Consider the following 19,362-nt stretch of genomic DNA (forward strand, 5'->3'; position numbering starts at 1 on the left):
CTAAACTAAACGGAACACCTGCTAAGTGGCAATGTTGGTCCATCACTTTGGTCCAGAATAAAATATCTCAACAACTATTGGATGGTTTGGAATAATTTTTTAATTAAAATTTTTTTTTTTAAAAAAAAAAATTTTAATTTTTTTTTTTTTTTTTTTTTTTTTTTTTTTCTCTCAAAATTTTTTTTTTATATTTTTTACTTCAACAACTGCTGGATGAATTGGCACAACATGTATTCCACTAAAGTTTTCCAGTGTTTGTCTTTGTTGGAAATAATTATAAACAAAAAGTACTTCTGCATTAGGAACATAGCAGCTTTGCAGATGTATTTCTGTGATTGAAAGATGGCTCAGCCAATCACACTTCAATTTAGTGATTGCTGCATGCTTGGCCCACCTCTGCTTTTTTTCTAAATCACCCTACATTTGGATTCTCTGGACACGGAGTGGTAAATCTAAACATCCATACCTCAAAATGTCTTTCAGACAGTCTGTGTTACTCATGTTCCTTGCTTTGTAGTTCTGTGTGGTCTTTGTTGTGCATCTGTTTTTATTTTGGCCCAACTAGTTGTGCACCACACCAAAAAAATCAGGAAAATGGTTTTCATACTGTAATTATGCGACACTGGCGTGCAGAATTTGACAAATTTGCCGACTTTGAGACTCAGAATTGCTATTCATTCAATTGTTTTTCATGACTTGCTAATAAATTCTACACGGCTAAGAAACCTTTTTGCTTACTTTTTTAGGGTTTTATGTCGACCAAACTTTATGGGAGAAAGCTATATGAGACATGCAATAATACAAAGTGAATTGACTTTTTTTTTGCTAAATAAAAGCATGTCAATAAACTCAACATGTCTGGCCCTTATTGTGATCGTCATTTCCAGTGTGGCCCTTAGTGAAAATGAGTTTGACACCCCTGATGTAAGGTGTCCTTAAGAGTCAAGAAAGGCACCCATAAATAAAACGTATTATTATCCGTTTCCTCGTCCTTTTTCCTCGGGGTTTTGTTGAAGACTTCTCCTGAGTAACTTGAGGACTTGAACCACACTTCTGACAGCAACAACAACAACAGTTTCTGGTGATTAGATATGGCGTGTTTCTTTATTATGAGTTAGAACAAACAGAGCTCAAGGACACTTCAGCACCGTGGGAGTGTAAAACCACAACAACAATCTGCTTTCCTTCTGACGAAAACATCATATATATTTTCCTTTCAACAGCTGGCGATACATTTATCAAAATACAGATTTAAAACATTTAGATTATTTAAAAAAACTACTCCACAAACTTGGCTTAGACATCACAGAGTGCAGACTCTCTCCTTTGCTTTCCTTCAATGAAATCCACCCGAGAATTAGCTTCTTTTTCACACAACTTGTAGACGAGAGTCTACGTTTATGTTTTTATTCTGATTTTAATAAGACTCAGAGTTCCTTTTGTCCATAGCAATGAAGCACATCGAAACAAGGGGGCGAAGCACGTAAAGAAAAGAGAAGTTCCCAAACCCTAGCCATGTGCAGGGCAGTGATGTCATCCCGTTACTGGGTGTCACTTGCCTCCGGAGGCGAGCCATCGCTGTCCTCGTCCCAGGACGAGGAGGTGAACCCTGCAGGGGCGGAGATGGAGTGCGTGGCGGGAGTGTGGCCGAGGCCTTGGTACCGCCCACTGGAGGAAGGGGAGGAGGGCATGGATGTGGCTGCCACGGCGACGGGGTCCTGGGAGGAGGCCGTGAGGAGGCCCGTGTGCTCGCTGTGTTCGGGCCGAGCTACGGCGCCGAAGTACATCTTGTTCGGCCGACCCAGGAACGTACGACCTAACGGCCGGTAAGAGATATTTACACATTATTATTATTATTATTTCAAGTCCTAATTCCAGTAGAGAAATTTAACTAAGTACATTTACTAGAGTACAGTGTTTGTGTAAATTTGAGCTACTTGTACTTGAGTATTTCACACAATTTTTATACTTCTACTCCACTAGGCCTAAATCTCAGAGGGAAATATTGTACTTTATTGCTCTGTACTTTATTTATTACTTACTTTGTTGTACTTTGTCTAAAACATATGAGGCGTTTAAAACACAATACATTTCCCTGATAACATTTTTACACTGTAGTTTTAATATTTTTACTGAAGTAAACGATCTGAAAACTTCCTCTGCGTAATTCAGACAACTTAATTAAGAAAACATATCACGCAGAACATGGATGACATAATAACCAAAACTTTGTATGTAAAGATAAAATGATCATTGGTATATGCAAGTATGAAAAACTGTCACACGTTGACTTAAATAAAGATGAACCAGGATTACATAAAAAGTGGTAAAATAAGATAAAAAAGTGGGATAATAATGTATAAATAATATATATATAAATAACTGAAATAACAAAATTATAGGCAGACAAATAAATGAAAACATAGACATAAAAGAAACTAAAACGAAAACATAATTTGCATTTAACTTAAATCTCTTTTAATAACCCCGGAAGCAAACTAGTTGTATGCACACATTTCAAATTATTAATGAGTTTAACAAACGCAATAATCTGACTGAGACGCTCACCTGCATGGCGGACCTGCTCTGTGACATCAGCTCTGATGTCAGAGAAATCCCACATGGCCAGGAAGCTGTCGAAACACGAGCCCTCCTCTGCTTCCTGGATTCAATTAGATAAGATTACGATAGATAGGTGGGTGGGTGGGTGGATAGGTAGGTGGGTAGGTAGATGGATGGATGCATAGCAGGATGGATGGCTAGGTAGGTAGGTAGGTGGATGGGTGGGTGGATAGCAGGATGGATAGGTAGGTAGGTAGGTAGGTAGGTAGGTAGGTAGGTAGGTGGGTGGGTGGGTGGGTGGATAGATGGATGGATAGGTAGGTAGGTAGGTAGGTAGGTAGGTAGGTAGGTGGGTGGGTGGGTGGATAATGGATGGATAGGTAGGTAGGTAGGTAGGTGGGTAGGTAGGTAGGTAGGTAGGTAGGTAGGTAGGTAGGTGGGTGGGTGGGTGGATAGATGGATGGATAGCAGGATGGATGGATAGGTAGGTAGGTAGATGGATGGATAGGTAGGTAGGTGGGTAGGTGGATGGATGGATAGGTAGGTGGATGGATGGATGGATGGATGGATGGAGGATGGATGGATAGGTAGGTAGGTAGGTGGTAGATGGATGGATAGGTAGGTAGGTAGGTGGGTAGGTGGATGGATGGATAGGTAGGTGGATGGATGGATGGATGGATGGATAGCAGGATGGATGGGTAGGTAGGTAGGTAGGTGGGTGGATGGATGGATAGGTAGGTAGGTGGATGGGTGGGTGGATAGCAAGATGGGTAGGTAGGTAGGTGGATGGATGGATGATGGATGGAGGATGGATGGATGTTTACCTGTACGTATGGTTTGTAGGTGAAGGTGTAGTGGTGAGCGATGGCAGCAAAGAACATCTCTATGCAGATGATGAAGTCCTGTATCAATTAAAACATCTATTAATCAAGGATCTGGTCCAACTGAGACGATGCCACTTTTTACATGGCTCTTCTTCCTGAGAAAAAGCCATATTTTTCAGACTTTTATCCTCAGATGTGGCATCAAAAGGTCTGCAGGAAAGTAGAATAGAATCAACAGATATTTCTTTTTCAATGTTTTTGTTCTGAGAAACTTTGGCACCAACATCGCAAAGAAAATATCCAAAGAGCTCACGCTGACTGTGAGATAGCAACATGGTTTTATTTGTTTATTAGTTTATGAACGTGCGTCTACCTGCAGTCCGGTAGACACGGCCTCCACGCTGTCCCAGTCCCAGGTGTGTTTGTCGGAGATCACTCCGACCTTGACCAGGAACGCTATAAAAACGGCCTGCCTGAAGAGACAAAGAGAGAGTTTAATGTATCAGCACTTAGGCTTATTTACATTATTGATTACTGATTAACTGCTTAGTTTAACTCAGATGTGTTGTGTATTCGATTTACAATGACAAAAAAACAGAGAAATTCAGCTTAAATGACTCTCTTCTTTCTTTCATTCTTACCAGAAGGAGACGAACACGACCAATTTGACGCAGAGGAACTTTCCCACCGGCCGGATGGGAGTCAGCTCTTCTTTCAGAGCTCGGTACAGCAACACCAGACAGTACATGGCAAACTGGAGAGAGAGAGAGAGAGAGAGAGAGAAAGAGAGAGGAAAAACCCACAATGCAACACTTTTCATATTTACTGTCCTGAAACAAAAGAGCGAAATATACAAAAGAATAAGACGTTACCACGATGTGGTAAGGAGTAGGCAAATTAACAGGGACTCTCAGGAAGGGAGGGAGGCTGTGTGTGTGTGTGTGTGTGTGTGTGTGTGTGTGTGTGTGTGTGTGTGTGTGTGTGTGTGTGTGTGTGTGTGTGTGTGTGTGTGTGTGTGTGTGTGTGTGTGTGTGTGTTTACCAGCTGTGATATGTTGTTGATGATGACCAGGTAGGACCAGGCGTTTCTGAAGCTGAAGTTGGCTTCATCGTAAACTCCACACAGCTGACAGATTCTGCACAACAGAGAAGCATCCCACACTTTGATAACTGTTGCCCCGGTGACACGAGCGTTCAGCAAACCGCACGGTATGAATCACTCGTTCAAGATGAGCGAGCCAGGCCTGCCTGGAATCGATCCCCGGCGATCGTCACCCCAATGCGCGCCGGTTAGATTTGTGTCTGACTCGATCCCGACTTGCTCTGACATCAAGTGTAGGATACATGACGCAATAAGGCCGGCTACACACTGCCTGCGTGGCGTGTCCGTTTTTATTTCGGCTCCCATGTTAACAGGTTAGAGCTTACACACTGCCTGCGTGACATCCCGAAAATGCGCGCCTGCTAGAAATAGAACCGGCGCCTATTTTTCATGCGACACACAAGCGTGTTGGAAGCGTTTCCAGGCAAAATGGAATAGGAAAAGATGTTTATATGTCATTTTGACATGAATACATATTAATAAATGACATGTTGATGTTTGAAAGTCTCGAGATTTTGACATAAATGCAAATATATAAATGTAATTTAAATCAAATATTGCACCTGTCAATACAGAACGAAATATTCTGTAGCCTCTTTTGCCGTCAATACTGCCGACGTTGTCTTTATTGTAATCAAATCAGCATTTTATCAATGGGAAACACATGTGTACAGACAAGACTAGTAGCAGCAGCAGCGCCGCGTCGGACATGTTTCTGGTGTGCAAAGAAATAGAAAACGCCACGCTCACGCCACGCAGGCAGTGTGTAACCAGCCTAACCTCACGAGATCGAGGTCACAGAGGTTTTTAGAGCCACAGACTGCAAGATCTACGGCATGATGGGAAACGCCTTGCTCTCAGCTCTCGGATCGAACAGCAGATTGGCTCAGAACTGGCTCAACACCATGCGTCTGATTGGAAACTGTATTAACAGAACAACTTGTGTGGCCGAGACATTACAGATCATCTACAGCAGTCATTCCCAAACCGTGATGGTCCTGCAGGTGGTCCGTGGAAAAGCCAAATAAAATACAGTATAAAATAATAGTTTTTCAACCCATTCAACCTACAGGAAATTGTGCTTTAAATTGTGACTTTTCTGAGAGATGCCTGCCTGCTTTTTGGCTGAAAGTTGCCACAGAATACCCCGAGCTGTCCGACAAAGCCCTGAAGTGGCTAAAATTAAATATGTGGGAGCCGTTGTGTGCAGTAAACTTTCTTTTAACAAGCCTGTTGTACTGATGCAAGGACCAGTTATAGTTTTAGTGCTAGTAGGCCTATCAAGAGGTGTGGATTAATTCAGGTAGGACTGTGTGTAGACATATTTTATTACGTGTATTATGAGGTTGGTCCGCGAAAATCCTTGATCAGAAATAGTGGTCCACACGCACAAAAAGTTTGAAAACCCCTGATCTACAGTCTGTCAGCAACAGAACGCATGTAGAGCATTTTAACCGGTTACTCTGTCATGAATCAGACCTAACAGGATGTGAGTGTTAAAGTCAGGACACACCGACCAGACGGCCGACCAGTCGGCAGTAAAGGTCAGTCGGACCGATCGGTCTCCCCGAGTCGGTCCAAAAAGTGTCTCAGAACACACCGAAGAGACGAGATGTAATACGTCTCCATAGCAGCAGGCGGCGCTATAATCTGTGTTGTTGCCCAGGAAATGAAAACCGGGGCAGCTGATTGGACGAAGGCGTCACATGGGTTTGTTTTCTCTGGAAATTCAAAGCCAGACTGTCATGGCGGCTCGTTCAGAATACGATCTCATATCGTAAAATAGTTAATAGAAAAAACATGTTTCTGGAAACATTTTAAGAGAGAAATAGTGTGTCTCTGTGTGTGTGTGTGTGTGTCTGTGTGTGTGTCTGTGTCTCTGTGTGTGTGTCTGTGTGTGTGTCTGTGTCTGTGTGTGTGTGTGTGTGTGTGTGTGTTGTTTTGTGTGTGTCTCTGTGTGTGTGTGTCTGTGTGTGTGTCTGTGTGTGTGTGTGTGTGTGTGTCTGTGTGTGTGTCTGTGTGTGTGTGTGTGTGTCTGTGTGTGTGTCTGTGTGTGTGTGTGTGTGTGTGTGTGTGTGTGTGTGTGTGTGTGTGTGTGTGTGTGTGTGTGTGTGTGTGTGTGTGTGTGTGTCTGTGTGTGTGTGTGTGTGTGTGTCTGTGTGTGTGTGTGTGTGTGTGTGTGTGTGTGTGTGTGTCTGTGTGTGTGTGTGTGTGTGTGTCTCTGTGTGTGTGTGTGTGTGTCTGTGTCTGTGTGTGTGTCTGTGTGTGTGTGTGTGTGTGTGTGTCTCGTGTGTGTGTGTCGTGTGTGTGTCTGTGTGTGTGTGTCTGTGTGTGTCTGTGTGTGTGTGTGTGTGTGTGTCTGTGTGTGTGTGTCTGTGTGTGTGTGTGTCTCTGTGTGTGTGTGTGTGTGTGTGTGTGTGTGTGTGTGTGTGTGTGTGTGTCTGTGTGTGTGTGTCTGTGTGTGTGTGTGTGTGTGTGTCTCTGTGTGTGTGTGTCTGTGTGTGTGTGTGTGTGTGTGTGTGTGTGTGTGTGTGTGTGTGTGTGTGTGTGTGTGTCTGTCTGTGTGTGTGTGTGTGTGTGTCTCTGTTGTGCAGTTCCTGAATCTGTCTTCATTTCAGATCAACAAAGGTCAGTTTAAAAGATTTTCGTCAGATTTTGAGAGACTCTAGTCACCTCATCCCGCTCGCCATTTCCGGGTGAGTCCCGACTGCCCTGCCGCCGACTCAACACGTCAGGTCGCCCAAAATGAACGCCGACGGCCCCCCAGACTGACGACGGCGCGGGACAGACCGAACAGACTCGAGTCACCGACCTCGCCAGACTGTCCGACGGCAGATTTTCGGTTCTGGGTTCGAACCCAGGTCGTCCCGGGCCTTTTGCATGTTCCCCCCCGTGTTTGTGTGGATTTCCTCCGGGTGCTCCGGTTTCTTCCCACCATAAAGACATGCATGCTGGGTAACTAGGACTACAGTTGAGAATTAGCCAACTGGCTAACACTGGCGCATTTACAGAAATGTAGATTAATGTGCATTGTCCTAATCAAAAATAAATAAATCTTACACAGTCCTGTTCAGACTGAAGGCTGCTAGAAACGGCTTTCCCGAAACTATCCGACTTGACAGCAGCTTTTTGTCACCCTCCGGCATTGCAGCCACCTTCTACCGTCCACTTTACAGGCGCGGCGCAGCTCATCTCGAACGAGCCTGCATGCCGTAGTAAACTCACAGTGCTATCACCGTGGTTACAGGTCTGACCACGGTGTACTGGAGGACTCCCAGTTTACACCTGAACAGCAGCACCCTGACAGAGAGAGACAGAGAGAGAAAGAGAGAGAGAGGGGGACACTTTAACATCAGCCCACACACACACATCCCTCCTTCGCCACACAGTGATGACGTGCCGTCCTCTTACTCTCCCATTGGCCACGGCGGGCAGCAGCAGAGTGGCGGCAGGTGCGGCTGCTGCTGCTGGACCTCCAGCATCAGCACCAGGCTCGGGTACTGGTTACCAAGGAAACTCAGCAGGAAGACCAGGAAGTTGTAGATGACGTAGGCCTCGTAGCACTCCCGGCACGTGTCCACGTAGATAGCCAGGCTGGGGTACCGCAGAGCCAGCCACTGGGGGGCAGAGAGGGAGACAGAAGGGGGAGACAGAGGGGGAGACAAGATGGGAGACAGACAGGAGACAGAAGGGGGGACAAAGGGGGAGAGAAGAGGGAGACAGACAGGAGACAAGAGGGGAGACAAGAGGGAGACAGACAGGAGACATTAGGGGAGACAAGAGGGAGACAGACAAGAGACAAGAGGGGAGACAAGAGGGAGACAGACAAGAGACAAGAGGGGAGACAAGAGGGAGACAGACAAGAGACAAGAGGGGAGACAAGAGGGAGACAGTTGGGAGACAAGAGTGGAGACAGTGGGGGGACAGAGTGGGGGCAGACGAGAGACAGAAGGGGGGACAGAGGGGGAGACAAGAGGGGAGACAGGAGGGGGGACAGAAGGGGAGACAGACGAGGAGAGCGACAAGAGACAGAGGGGAGACAGAGGGGGAGACAGAGGGCAAACACACGGGGAGACCGACAGGAGACAGAGGGGAGACAGAGGGGAGACAGAGGGGGGACAGAGGGGGAGACAAGAGGGGAGACAGACGAGGAGACCGACAAGAGACCGACAGGAGACAGAGGGGAGACAGAGGAACCATGAAGGAAGGAGACAAGAAGTAGGGGAGGAAGGTAGGAAGGAAGAAAAGACAGACAGAATTGAAGAAATGCTGTATCATCATCATCATCACATGATCTGATAACAGACTGTAACGGAGTCTGTGTTCAACTCGACCTCTGGTCTTGTGACGCTGTCCCACTGCCTCCAATTAAGGTCTGTTGCCACGGCAACTTAATGTAATTGTGTGGAAAGATCACTCCCTCTGTGTGTGTGTGTGTGTGTGTGTCTGTGTGTGAGTGAGTGAGAGAGAGGGAGAGAGAGAGTGAGTGAGATGACTCACGCTGTCCAAACTGTAGATAGGGACCATCCATAGTATCCTGGTGGGGAAAGACAAGATAATGAAACTATCACCAAGCTACGGCTAATTTTCCAAATCTAAACATCACCATACACAGTATCTACACTGTCGGGGTGTGTGGTGCTACGTGAGCTGCTGCTGTAGATTACCTGCATCATGCCAAAACTGTACAACACAAACACTGTGATTTGTCCTACTCCTTTCAAGGCAAGGCCGCTGTATTTGTGTAGCACATTTCAGCAAGAGGGCAATTCAAAGTGCTTTATATAAAACATTAAAGAGCAGTTAAAAAACGATAAAAAAAAAATGTAAACATTAAAAACCATTAAAGGTGCCCTGCCACATGTATTTCATTACTTTGTGGTGATGTCTGAAGGCATACCATGGACTCTGTAACCTTGGTTACCTTGTTTCAAGCCATTCTAGCGTGGTATAGAAAGCCTGCAGGAAGACTCGGCTCGATTTCTGCCAGTTCTCATTAATATTCAACAAGCTAAGCTGCTTGACTCTGATTGGCTAACAGCTAGCCAATGAGAGCCTGGCTATCAGCATCCTTTACCCAGCCCAACTGGGCGAGCTAATTAATAGTAATGAGCTCAGGCAACATGACGTCAGACTGACCAGCTGTTGTATAAAGTCCTCCAGGTCTTTATGGTTGATCGAATGAAATTGTGTCCTATCGGAATTTCTTTTGCCTGGACACAGTGACAACACATATCCTGTACTTGATATGGAAGCACTGACTGTTTGTCTAATTTTCTGAATTTTTTCACTGAAGAAGGAGGCAAAGTCATTGCAAGCCTTGGTGGATAAAAGTTCAGATGCCACTGGTACTGGAGGGTTAGTTAACCTGTCGACAGTAGCAAACAGAGCACGTGAATTATTACTGTTTCTTGGCGATAATGTCCGAGAGGAAGGACCGCCTAGCATTCCTCAGCTCCAAATTATAAATGCGAAGTCTCTCTTTTTAGGTGTCAAAATGGACCTGGAGATTAGTTTTTCGCCACCTGCGTTCAGCTTTTTTCTGTTCTCACCACTATAACATTTCTCCATGGAGATCCTTTCTTACCAGAGACAGCTTTGAACTTCGTGGGAGCAATGGCATCAATAACATTTGTAATTTTACAGTTGAAATTATCTACAAGTTCAGCGACTGAGGCCCCAGAGAGGGCAGGTGTGGATGAGTAAAGCTGAATGAATGATTCACTGGTGTTTTCAGTGATATACTGTTTTCTGATTACCTTTGTTTGGACACTTTTGTGCACAGAGATAGTGCCGTTCAAGAAAACATAGGAATGATCAGGGAGAGCAACATCAGTCACCACAACCTTGGAAATGTTTAGACTCTTGGAGATAATCAAGTCCAGAGTGTGCCCCTTATTGTGTGAGCTCCGTCACATGCTGAATCAGTCCATAGTTGTCCAAAACACAACACTGTTCTTTGGTCCCTCTGTCCTTGGTGTTATCAACATGAATGTTGAAATCACCAGCAATAACTACACGGTCAAAGTTAATACAGATTATAGACAGCAGTTCAGTAAAGTCGTCGAAGAAGGCTGCACAGTATCTAGGTGGCCTGTAGATATTTAGAAATATAGCTTCGAGGGGAGGACCTCAGCTGAAGAGCCACATATTCAAAAGAAGCAAATTTTCCACAAGATATTTGCGTACATTGGAATGAGTCATTAAACAAAATGGCGACTCCACCTCCTTTCTTATTCACTCTATTCTCACTCATAAAACTGAAGTTATGGCGAGCTGACTCGATGAGAACAGCAGCACTGTTGTTATGGTCCAACCAGGTTTCAGTTAAAAACATAAACTCAAGATTGTGCTTAATGATAAAACCATTGGCTGTGTCTCAAACCGCCTACTTTCACACTTCAAACACTCAGTTTTAAGTATATAGTGGAGATAACGCTAAAAGTCAGTTCAGTGTGGAACGATGGATACTAGGCGCACTAAACGGGCGCCATCTTGACTACAAAGCTGGAAAGGGGGAGGGACCAGGGACGTCGACCGGCAGCTGATTGGACGAACGCGTCACGTGGGTCTGGCTTCTCCCGGATTTCACAACAGAGCATAACGGGCGGCTCGTTAAGAACACGATCTTGTATTTTACGAAAATAGTTCACCAAAACGAGTTTCTGAAAACATTTTAAGCCATAAATAGGCCGTGCGGCTGCTGAATCTGTCTGGTTTTTTTTTATCGACAAAGGTCAGTTTAATAGATTTTCGTCAGATTTTGAGAGGCGGCGAGCCGAGCCGACTGCTCGTCATTTCAATCAGGAGAGACTTCGTTTGCAGATATGCAAAAATATTTATTGTACAACTGTTATATAAAATGTACAAAGTCTTTTGGAGATTAGACTCCATCAAATTGTATATATATTGTATATATTGTAATATTTTTAAAGGGGTAGAGAACAGGAACATAACCCCTGATGGAGTCTAGACACTGGTGAAACACGAAGACCGGAGGCGGCAGGGGAGGAGGAGGGTCGAGCGCTTTGCCTGAAACGACAGCTGACAGCACAGCGAGAGAACAGATTCAAAGCAGAGTTGTAAGGCTGTGATTGGCCCTTGAATTTCGTGGCCAAGTCTGATTGGTTTAACTGAAACCACTCGCGTCACTTCTAACCAGCTGATTTGATTTAAGAATGAGTAGCGATTGGGTTAATGACGTCTTCCTGAAAGAATTTGCGCTGAGCTTAATTTCCGGTAAGTGTTTTAACATAAGTGTTCCTTTTGGGACAACGCTAACCAATCGAAAGTGGGCACTACGGCAGTAAGTGGTCAGTGCACATTAGCAGTGTACTGACGGAAGTATGCGGAATGAGACGCAGACTTGGATTAAAAATTATTTCCCTGCCAAATACATGACGTCTAGTAAGGCTAGCGTTAGCATGTTAAAATAATTATCTGTCTCATTTTTTGGGACTGGCTGTGGCTGACGAGGAATGGATGCTAAATTAGCTAAGTTTGCAGTTAAGTGCTTCTTCTTACTTAGCGGATTCACCATTCTTTTTCTATTACCTATCACAACATACATTGAGGAAGAATTTAATAGACAGGGCCCGGGCTTGTCCTGGAAAGAGTCATGAGTGCCACTAGGCGTGCAGCCTGGACCCGGCACATATCAGTTAAAGCTTGTTGCTTTTTGTACACAAGCATCCTTATCAGGAATTTGGTGCCATCCTGGCAGAGATGCCTGGCGTTCCACTTTTGGCTGGGGACGAACGATGGGAGAAGGAAAGGGGGGCAAACCTGGTCCCAGCATCCACCAGCTGCCTCATCTTGTCACTGAACACCAACATGGGGCAGGGGGGAAGGAGGGGAAAGGGTGAGTGGAGAGTGTTGGACGGGTGAAGATGGGGTGGTTGAGATTTCTCCTATCTCCCATGGTCAAATCTATGCTCAGGTGGGGGCTGTGGTGGATCACTGCCGTGCTTTGTTATGTCTTCCTCTTGTTTAGATTTGTCTTGTCTCATGTCCTTGACTGAGGGAGCAGATGTGTGTCCCAGAAAATGTTAAAATTCTCAATGAACTGCAGAGAATGGACGGTTTGTTCAGGGCCAACAGTCTGCTGACTCTCTCGGCTCCTCTTCTGACTGGCGGTAGAGGGCCACTGATAAAACACCTCCGCGTTTAGGGAGCTGACTGTGTTCAGCAGATCCATGAAGTCCAGTTTCTGCAATTCAGACTGTTGCTTTGCAACATCATGTGACCCTATATGCAGTAATTGTTGTTCCCATCAGACACAAAAACATGGGAAAATAGGGTCCAGTGTTACCCTTTAAACATGGATATCCTTCTGAAAGCTTGCTTTCCGATTGTTCGTATGTGTCTATAACATTACATATATACAGTATGACTAAATTAGCAAAACTCAGCTAATCTGCTTCGTCACAACTGTGTGGGTGTAGTTTGATCAGGTTTGACAAACAAGGACCTGCTAATAAAGCTGATACTTTAGTACTGGTTGGGGGGGGGGCAGTGGTGGCCTAAAGGTTAGAGACGCAAGCTTGATAACCGACAGGATAAAATCTGGGTGGGGAAAGTGAAAGAGTAGCGCTTGTCTCTCCCTCGTTACCACCACTGAGGTGCCCTTGAGCAAGGCCCTTAAACCCCCCCAACAGCTGCTCTCAGCTTCCAGCAGATCAGACTGGACAGGGTTGTACTGGGCAGCTTCCAGGTATGAATGTGGAACTGTGTGAATGTGATCAGGGCGTTCCTGCAAAAGAACGCCCTGAATAGTCAAAGAGGCGACCTGGCTCTCTGTGTCAGAGATGAAGCAGAAGAACGGCCGAGAGGAAGAGGAGCGCCATGTGACTATATTTTCAGGCCGAAAATGAACGACAAGCTGTAAAAAAAAAGAGGCTGTAAGGTACAGTGGTAACTCAACAAATCTATACAAGCATATGAATTCTGTCCTTGGTTTTAACTTATTAATAATCCAAACGTAAAAACACAAAAACACTTAATACTAGGCTAAAGGTCATGAAAATGTATCCATCTTAATTATTAAAAAGTATTGTATCGGCGATACTGGCCCTGTATTTACTTGGTATTGGATCGATACCAAATATTGCAGTATCGCACACCACTAGTATAAAGTCACTGCTACTACATTGCACATACCTGTACATGTTGTTCATACATTGTTCATATTACCTATTTATTCTGCTCTTGTAACACTGCAATATATTTCTTGTCCTGTCTGTGCATCACCTGTCTATACTTTATATATCGCATTGCACTTTTCTGCTTTTTTTTTGCACTTCTGGTTGGACGCAAACTGCATTTCGCTGTCTTTGTACTTGTACTCTGCACAGTGACAATAAAGTTGAATCTAATCTAATCACTACTGGAAACACAAGCTAACTGTCATGGTTGTGATTTTCTGTTTTGGTTTTTTTTTTTTTTTTTGGTGTTTTTTTTTTTTTTTTTTTTTTTTTTTTTTTTTTTTTTTTTTTTTTTTTTTTTTTGTTTGTTCCTGTTTTTTTTTTTTTTCATCCTTGTGTATGTTTTATGCTTCAGTTTCCTGTTTTATTTTGTAGTATCTGTTTTCTCCCTTGTCATGTCTAGTTTTATTTCCTGCCTCGTGTTTTCCCGCCTTTCTGATTGTCTGCCCCCCCCCCCCCACCTGATGTGTTTCACCTGAGCCCTCGTGTCACCTGTCCCTTGTTTCACCCTCGTTACCTTGTGTATTAATGCTGCGTTCATGCCACCTGGGAATAACGGGACCGCCCCAGTGATTACATTGTTTTTTCCGACTGGCAGCGTTCACATGGTCGGGATGTGTGTTCTTCTTCTTCTGTTATATTGGCGTTTGGCATAACAACTTCTTGCATGACTGCCACCAACGGTTGGCCGTACCCGAGAGCATCAGGTGTGTGAAAACATGGAGGCCACAATAACAAAAGATCTGCTGCTGTTTTCTAATGAGAGCATCCAAACAGCACATCGCCAGGTGTGTGTTTGTGTTATCTGCAGGACAACCAACGGGAAAAGACACGGATAATGTGTTGGTTTTTTATACATAGCCCTATTTATGAATAATTTGAAACATGTTATGTCTGTGCATGTTTCTTGGCGGAGGCATTTGTCCACAATAAACAGTTTATTGTCATTGAAATATGTTCTGTGACCCAAAGTCGCCTCCATCAAACATCAGTTGTCAACAACGCGTCACCAGCTGGAGAACTCGGTTAGCAAAATCTAGTCTTGAGTTTCCCACCTCTGATTCCCACAGGAAGTGACGTGAATGGTGACGTTTTCACTCAGAAAAACGTTTTTCCGATGTCTATGAACGCACCATTAGTCTCTGTGTTGTCTTTGTCTGTTGTCAGAGCATTGTGTGTGTGTGTGTGTGTAAGTCCACCACCTTTGTCTCGGCGTGCCAGTTTATTTTTGGATGCCTGGTCTTTTGGTTCCTTAACAGTTTTTGGTACTATTTTTGCCTGCTTTCTTCAGGACTCCATTTGTTGTTGTATCGCTTTTTATTTTATTAAATCCTCAAGCTCACCACTGCTCTGTTGTCTCTGCATTTTTGGGTGCGTCCATTTCCCTAATCGTAACACTAACATCCCCACAGCGGTCATCAGATTTGTATTCCTGATAGAGAAAATAGGTTTTCAAGGCATTTAAAGTGTAAAATGATATTAAATTGTTACATGACAGAGCTTTTTGGCCCAAAAAAATCAACAATGAGTCCTATTCTGTTTTCTTACTGAAGTAAACTACTCCTTTAAAGTAAAGTTAAGTGTGTGTGTGTGTGTGTGTGTGTGTGTCCACCTGATAATGGGCCTCTGCAGCTCAGGCTGGGTGTAGTGCACGATGTGCTGCAGGATCCCCCACAGCGAGATTGGGATGGTCAGGAAGACGAACACCCCGGCTATGAACCAGGCTTTACTGTGAGTCCCGACCTGCAGAGAGAGAAACACCTGGGGTGAGTCTCAGCTCATTATTTCAATTCAAAACCACATTTTTTCGCACAAAATATGCGGGGCTTGCATGATTTCATGATCTCCGCATTTTCGTTGCAAAAAAAAGTCCCATAATATATCTTAGCAGAAAGTTGAAAAATGTTGCGTTTACTTCACACAAGAGCAGCCATTTTTGCAATTTCATCGCATAAAATTGCATAAATATCCCGCATATTCCATTGCATTTTTTAAGAAAACGTGCCGCATAATCAAGGATTTTTGCCCCGCAACAATCACAAAAAAACTCTTCTTTTCTGGAAGGACTGATATACAGTACAGCACACCCACTACAGTACATTAGACTGGGAATCAGTATCGGGAAGCAAAAAATGGCATCGGACCATCTCTAATCTCCATGAAACATTTGTCTAAGACTCCTAACGTTCAGCCGGCACATGCGGTCGGAGGTGATGAAGAAGAGGAAAGTGCACCTTGTCTTTCCGCAGCTCCCAGACGCAGAGCGGCAGCACGGCCACCAGCAGAAGAGCGTACACGACTAGAACCAGCGGGCGGATCCACCTCCTCCACTCTGCACAGGAGCACGGCATGACGGCTGCTTCACACTCAGAGACGCCTACAGGCACATCCTAAAAACCACTGAGCCACACCTGGAGGACCAAAACAGAAGGTTACAACATTACTGTTCTCTCCTTTTTATCTTACCTTTGTAGTTTTCTAACTTTTAACAAGGTGCAATTATCTAGGAGTGATGAGACCATGATTTGTTGTACTCAGGTTTAATGACAATAACTTTAAAGTGCTCATGTTATGCTAATTTTCAGGTTCATACTTGTATTTAGAAGTTGTACCAGAATAGGTTTACATGGTTTAATTTTCAAAAAACACCATATTTTTGTTGTGCTGCACATTGCTGCAGCTCCTCTTTTCACCCTGTGTGTTCAGCTCTCTGTTTTAGCGACAGAGTGAGACCTCTCAACTTCTGTAACATCTTTGTTGGGAGTCGCACATGTGCAGTAGCTAGGTAAGGACTACTAGCCAGTCAGGAGCAGAGTATGAGGGCGTGCCCTGACAGTAACTAGGTAAGGACTACTAGCCAGTCAGGAGCAGAGTATGAGGGCGTGCCCTGACAGTAGCTAGGTAAGGACTACTAGCCAGTCAGAAGCAGAGTATGAGGGCGTGCCCTGACAGTAGCTAGGTAAGGACTACTAGCCAGTCAGAAGCAGAGTATGAGGGCGTGCCCTGACAGTAACTAGGTAAGGACTACTAGCCAGTCAGAAGCAGAGTATGAGGGCGTGCCAGTAAAGGCTGGACTACAATAGAGCTGTTTGTTTTCTGTTGGAGATGGTAAGTCCCTTTGGGGGGGACTTTGGGCTTTTTCACTTTGTAAACCGATTACACACACAAAAAAGATATATAACACAATAAAGGAAAGGGGAAAAAGCCAAAAAGCATAATATGAGCTCTTTAAATGTAGTTCAAATGTGATTGTTTTGAAGTGTAGAAACCTTTGGAAGAGTTTTATTAACGTTAGATGTGCTGGTTTAAGGTCTACAATATTGCAAGTTCATTTTAACAATGTTTTCCAGAGTCTATAGCTACCAAAAAACAACCAAAACACATTTTTTTTGTGTTAGCACAAACTACCCAAGTAAAAAACAGTAGTAATACTTAATACTAAATGTTAGTATGCTGCACCACACTGCAGTGTACTAGCAGACGGACTAATAATTAGTATATTCAAAGGCATTTATGAACTTATTATACTTTAGTTGTGGTGTGTGTGGTATAACTTTACTTGGCCGTGCTAAAATTAGACTTTTAGTACACTTATGTACACTACAAACACATTACTGCATAGGCTATGTATTTTCATACTGTAACATGCATGTACTTGCAGTGAAATTAAAAATACATGTTATGAGTACAACAATAATAGCTTTGCAATTTCTTTCTGGCTCCATAGCCAAAGGTGTGAGCTATAACTGCCAAGAAACTAACGTTAGCTAGCTAGTATCGGAAGCTAGCAATGTTAACGTCTTTATTCAAATAAACAATAGGAATATAAGCTAGTTAAGTTACCACATAGTAATGATAGCCTAACTTTACATAATACAATAACACAATATGAACGTATTTATTAATCATTTTATACATTAAAGTCGAATATTTCTAGCAAAAGACCTAATTAAACTGTCTTATAGGCTATATATTAGCCCTCCTACACAATCTGGACTCTGGTCATAACATATACATCTTATAACTTATTCCCTGTTATATATTGTTCTTAAAGTATATCATTTCTTTTCTGTGAAGCAGTTCTAATTCTATTATGTTTACATTCTTCTCTTGTCATAGTCATAGTTAATATTTAATAATAAGCTATTGCACTGTTCAATCCCTGCACGGTTCACTTTTGCACTACCACCATTGCACACACAGTAGCACCTTTAAATTAATTCTTTAATGTCTTGTCTTTATGTCTGTGAGTGATTTTTATTACTTATTAATTTTCTGTGAGTGATTTCTATATATGTGTGATATATGTGTGTTTGTGTGTTTGTTGTGTTATGGTTGTCTAAGCTACTGGATGCCTAAAATTTCCCTCAGGATGAATAAAGTATCTATCTATCTATCTATCTATCTATCTATCTATCTATCCATATAGCTATCTATCTATCTATCTATCTATATACCTGTCTGTCTATCTATCTATCTATCTATCTATCTATCTATCTATCTATCTATCTATCTATCTATCTATCTATCTATCTATCTATCTAGAGATAACGTTATGACATTAAATAAAAAAAATTCAGAAACGTAGCTATATAAGTCTATTACCTATACTATTGCCATGTCATGGTCGTTATAATGTAAATAAATATTTAATTTCGCTACAATGCAATGAGGTCACGGTCTATTAAACACCACAGAGATCAACATTACATAGACACATGAGGCTACAAATATGAAATATGGAAATTTTTCTCGACTAGACAGCGAGAGCAGGTAGTTGCAGAAATAAAAGACTTGATAAATGATGACTTTGTCGTTAAATATTTAAAGATTTGAACCGTTAACGAGGAAGATGTGACGGTTGGCCTGTTCCCCTCCTCAGTCCGGGTTTCCGTTACCAGGCAACGCATCCCTCTCTTTCTTCTCCTCCTTCTTCTTCTTCAGCGGGACTCAGCTGTTACCGTTTGACCCGCTGCTGCGACCACCACCCTGATCGATCACACGTACCCGTTAATCCCGTTAATCCCGTTTATCCGCGGAGCCCCGGTGCTCGGTGCTTCGGGCTGCGGCCGCTGTCCGTGTCTGCCCTCCCTGTTCCCCGCGCTGTTTACGCGACCGCGTCACGAGGACGAGCGGTTGCCAGGAAGCAGCTCTCCAAATCTAATTACCTTTATTCAAGGATGTTTAAATCTACACGGCGTCCACTGTTTGCTTTTTTTATTCATTTATTTATCTTTAAACTAATATTCATGTTTTTTTATTCTGTGTGTAAATGTCATTTATCTTATTTATATGATTTGGCTTTTAATTAATTCCAACTTACATATTTTTATTTGAAATAGTTTTCATAATTTAGCTGGAAACCGTGTGTGTGTGTGTGTGTGTGTGTGTGTGTGTGTGTGTGTGTGTGTGGGCGCCTCTGTGTGTCTCTGTGTGTATGTGTGTGTGTGTGTGTGTGTGTGTGTGTGTGTGTGTGTGTGTGTGTGTGTGTGTGTGTGTGTGTGGGCGCCTCTGTGTGTCCCTGTGTGGATTGTGTGTGTGTGTGTGTGTGTGTGTGTGTGTGTGTGTGTGTGTGTGTGTGTGTGTGTGTGTGTGTGTGTCTCCCTGTGTGTGTGTGTGTGTGTGTGTGTCTTTGTGTGTGTTTTGTCTGTGTGTGTGTGTGTGTGTGTGTG

General features: G+C 43.5%; 1 protein-coding gene across 2 annotated transcripts; it reads right to left on the reverse strand.

The window, feature by feature from the left end:
• Positions 1-1,075: 1,075 nt before the first annotated feature.
• LOC120573364 (transmembrane protein 184C-like) lies at positions 1,076-18,796 on the reverse strand. Of its 2 annotated transcripts, none has more exons than XM_039823065.1 (12): positions 18,698-18,796; positions 15,925-16,101; positions 15,303-15,433; positions 8,988-9,024; positions 7,899-8,104; positions 7,713-7,787; positions 4,428-4,521; positions 4,028-4,140; positions 3,760-3,859; positions 3,387-3,464; positions 2,569-2,662; positions 1,076-1,816 (listed from the first exon to the last, which is right to left on the reverse strand). In XM_039823065.1, the coding sequence occupies exons 2-12, from the start codon at positions 16,039-16,041 to the stop codon at positions 1,542-1,544; spliced, it is 1,320 nt and encodes a 439-aa protein (XP_039678999.1). In that variant the 5' UTR covers positions 16,042-16,101; positions 18,698-18,796; the 3' UTR covers positions 1,076-1,541. The 2 variants fall into 2 exon arrangements, with proteins under 2 accessions (XP_039678999.1, XP_039678998.1); XM_039823064.1 differs by having other exon boundaries at positions 18,529-18,796.
• Positions 18,797-19,362: the final 566 nt, after the last annotated feature.

Source organism: Perca fluviatilis, chromosome 14 (genome assembly GCF_010015445.1).
Source record: "Perca fluviatilis chromosome 14, GENO_Pfluv_1.0, whole genome shotgun sequence".
Lineage (NCBI taxonomy): Eukaryota > Metazoa > Chordata > Actinopteri > Perciformes > Percidae > Perca > Perca fluviatilis.

Coding starts and splice junctions, on each gene's coding strand:
- LOC120573364 (XM_039823065.1), bottom strand. CDS start 16,041: ATGCCGTGCTCCTGTGCAGAGTGGAGGAGGTGGATCCGCCCGCTGGTT. Junction 8,105..8,987: donor CTATCTACAGTTTGGACAGC/GTGAGTCATCTC, acceptor TCTGCCCCCCAG/TGGCTGGCTCTGCGGTACCC. Junction 4,141..4,427: donor TCAACAACATATCACAGCTG/GTAAACACACAC, acceptor CTCTCTCTCCAG/TTTGCCATGTACTGTCTGGT.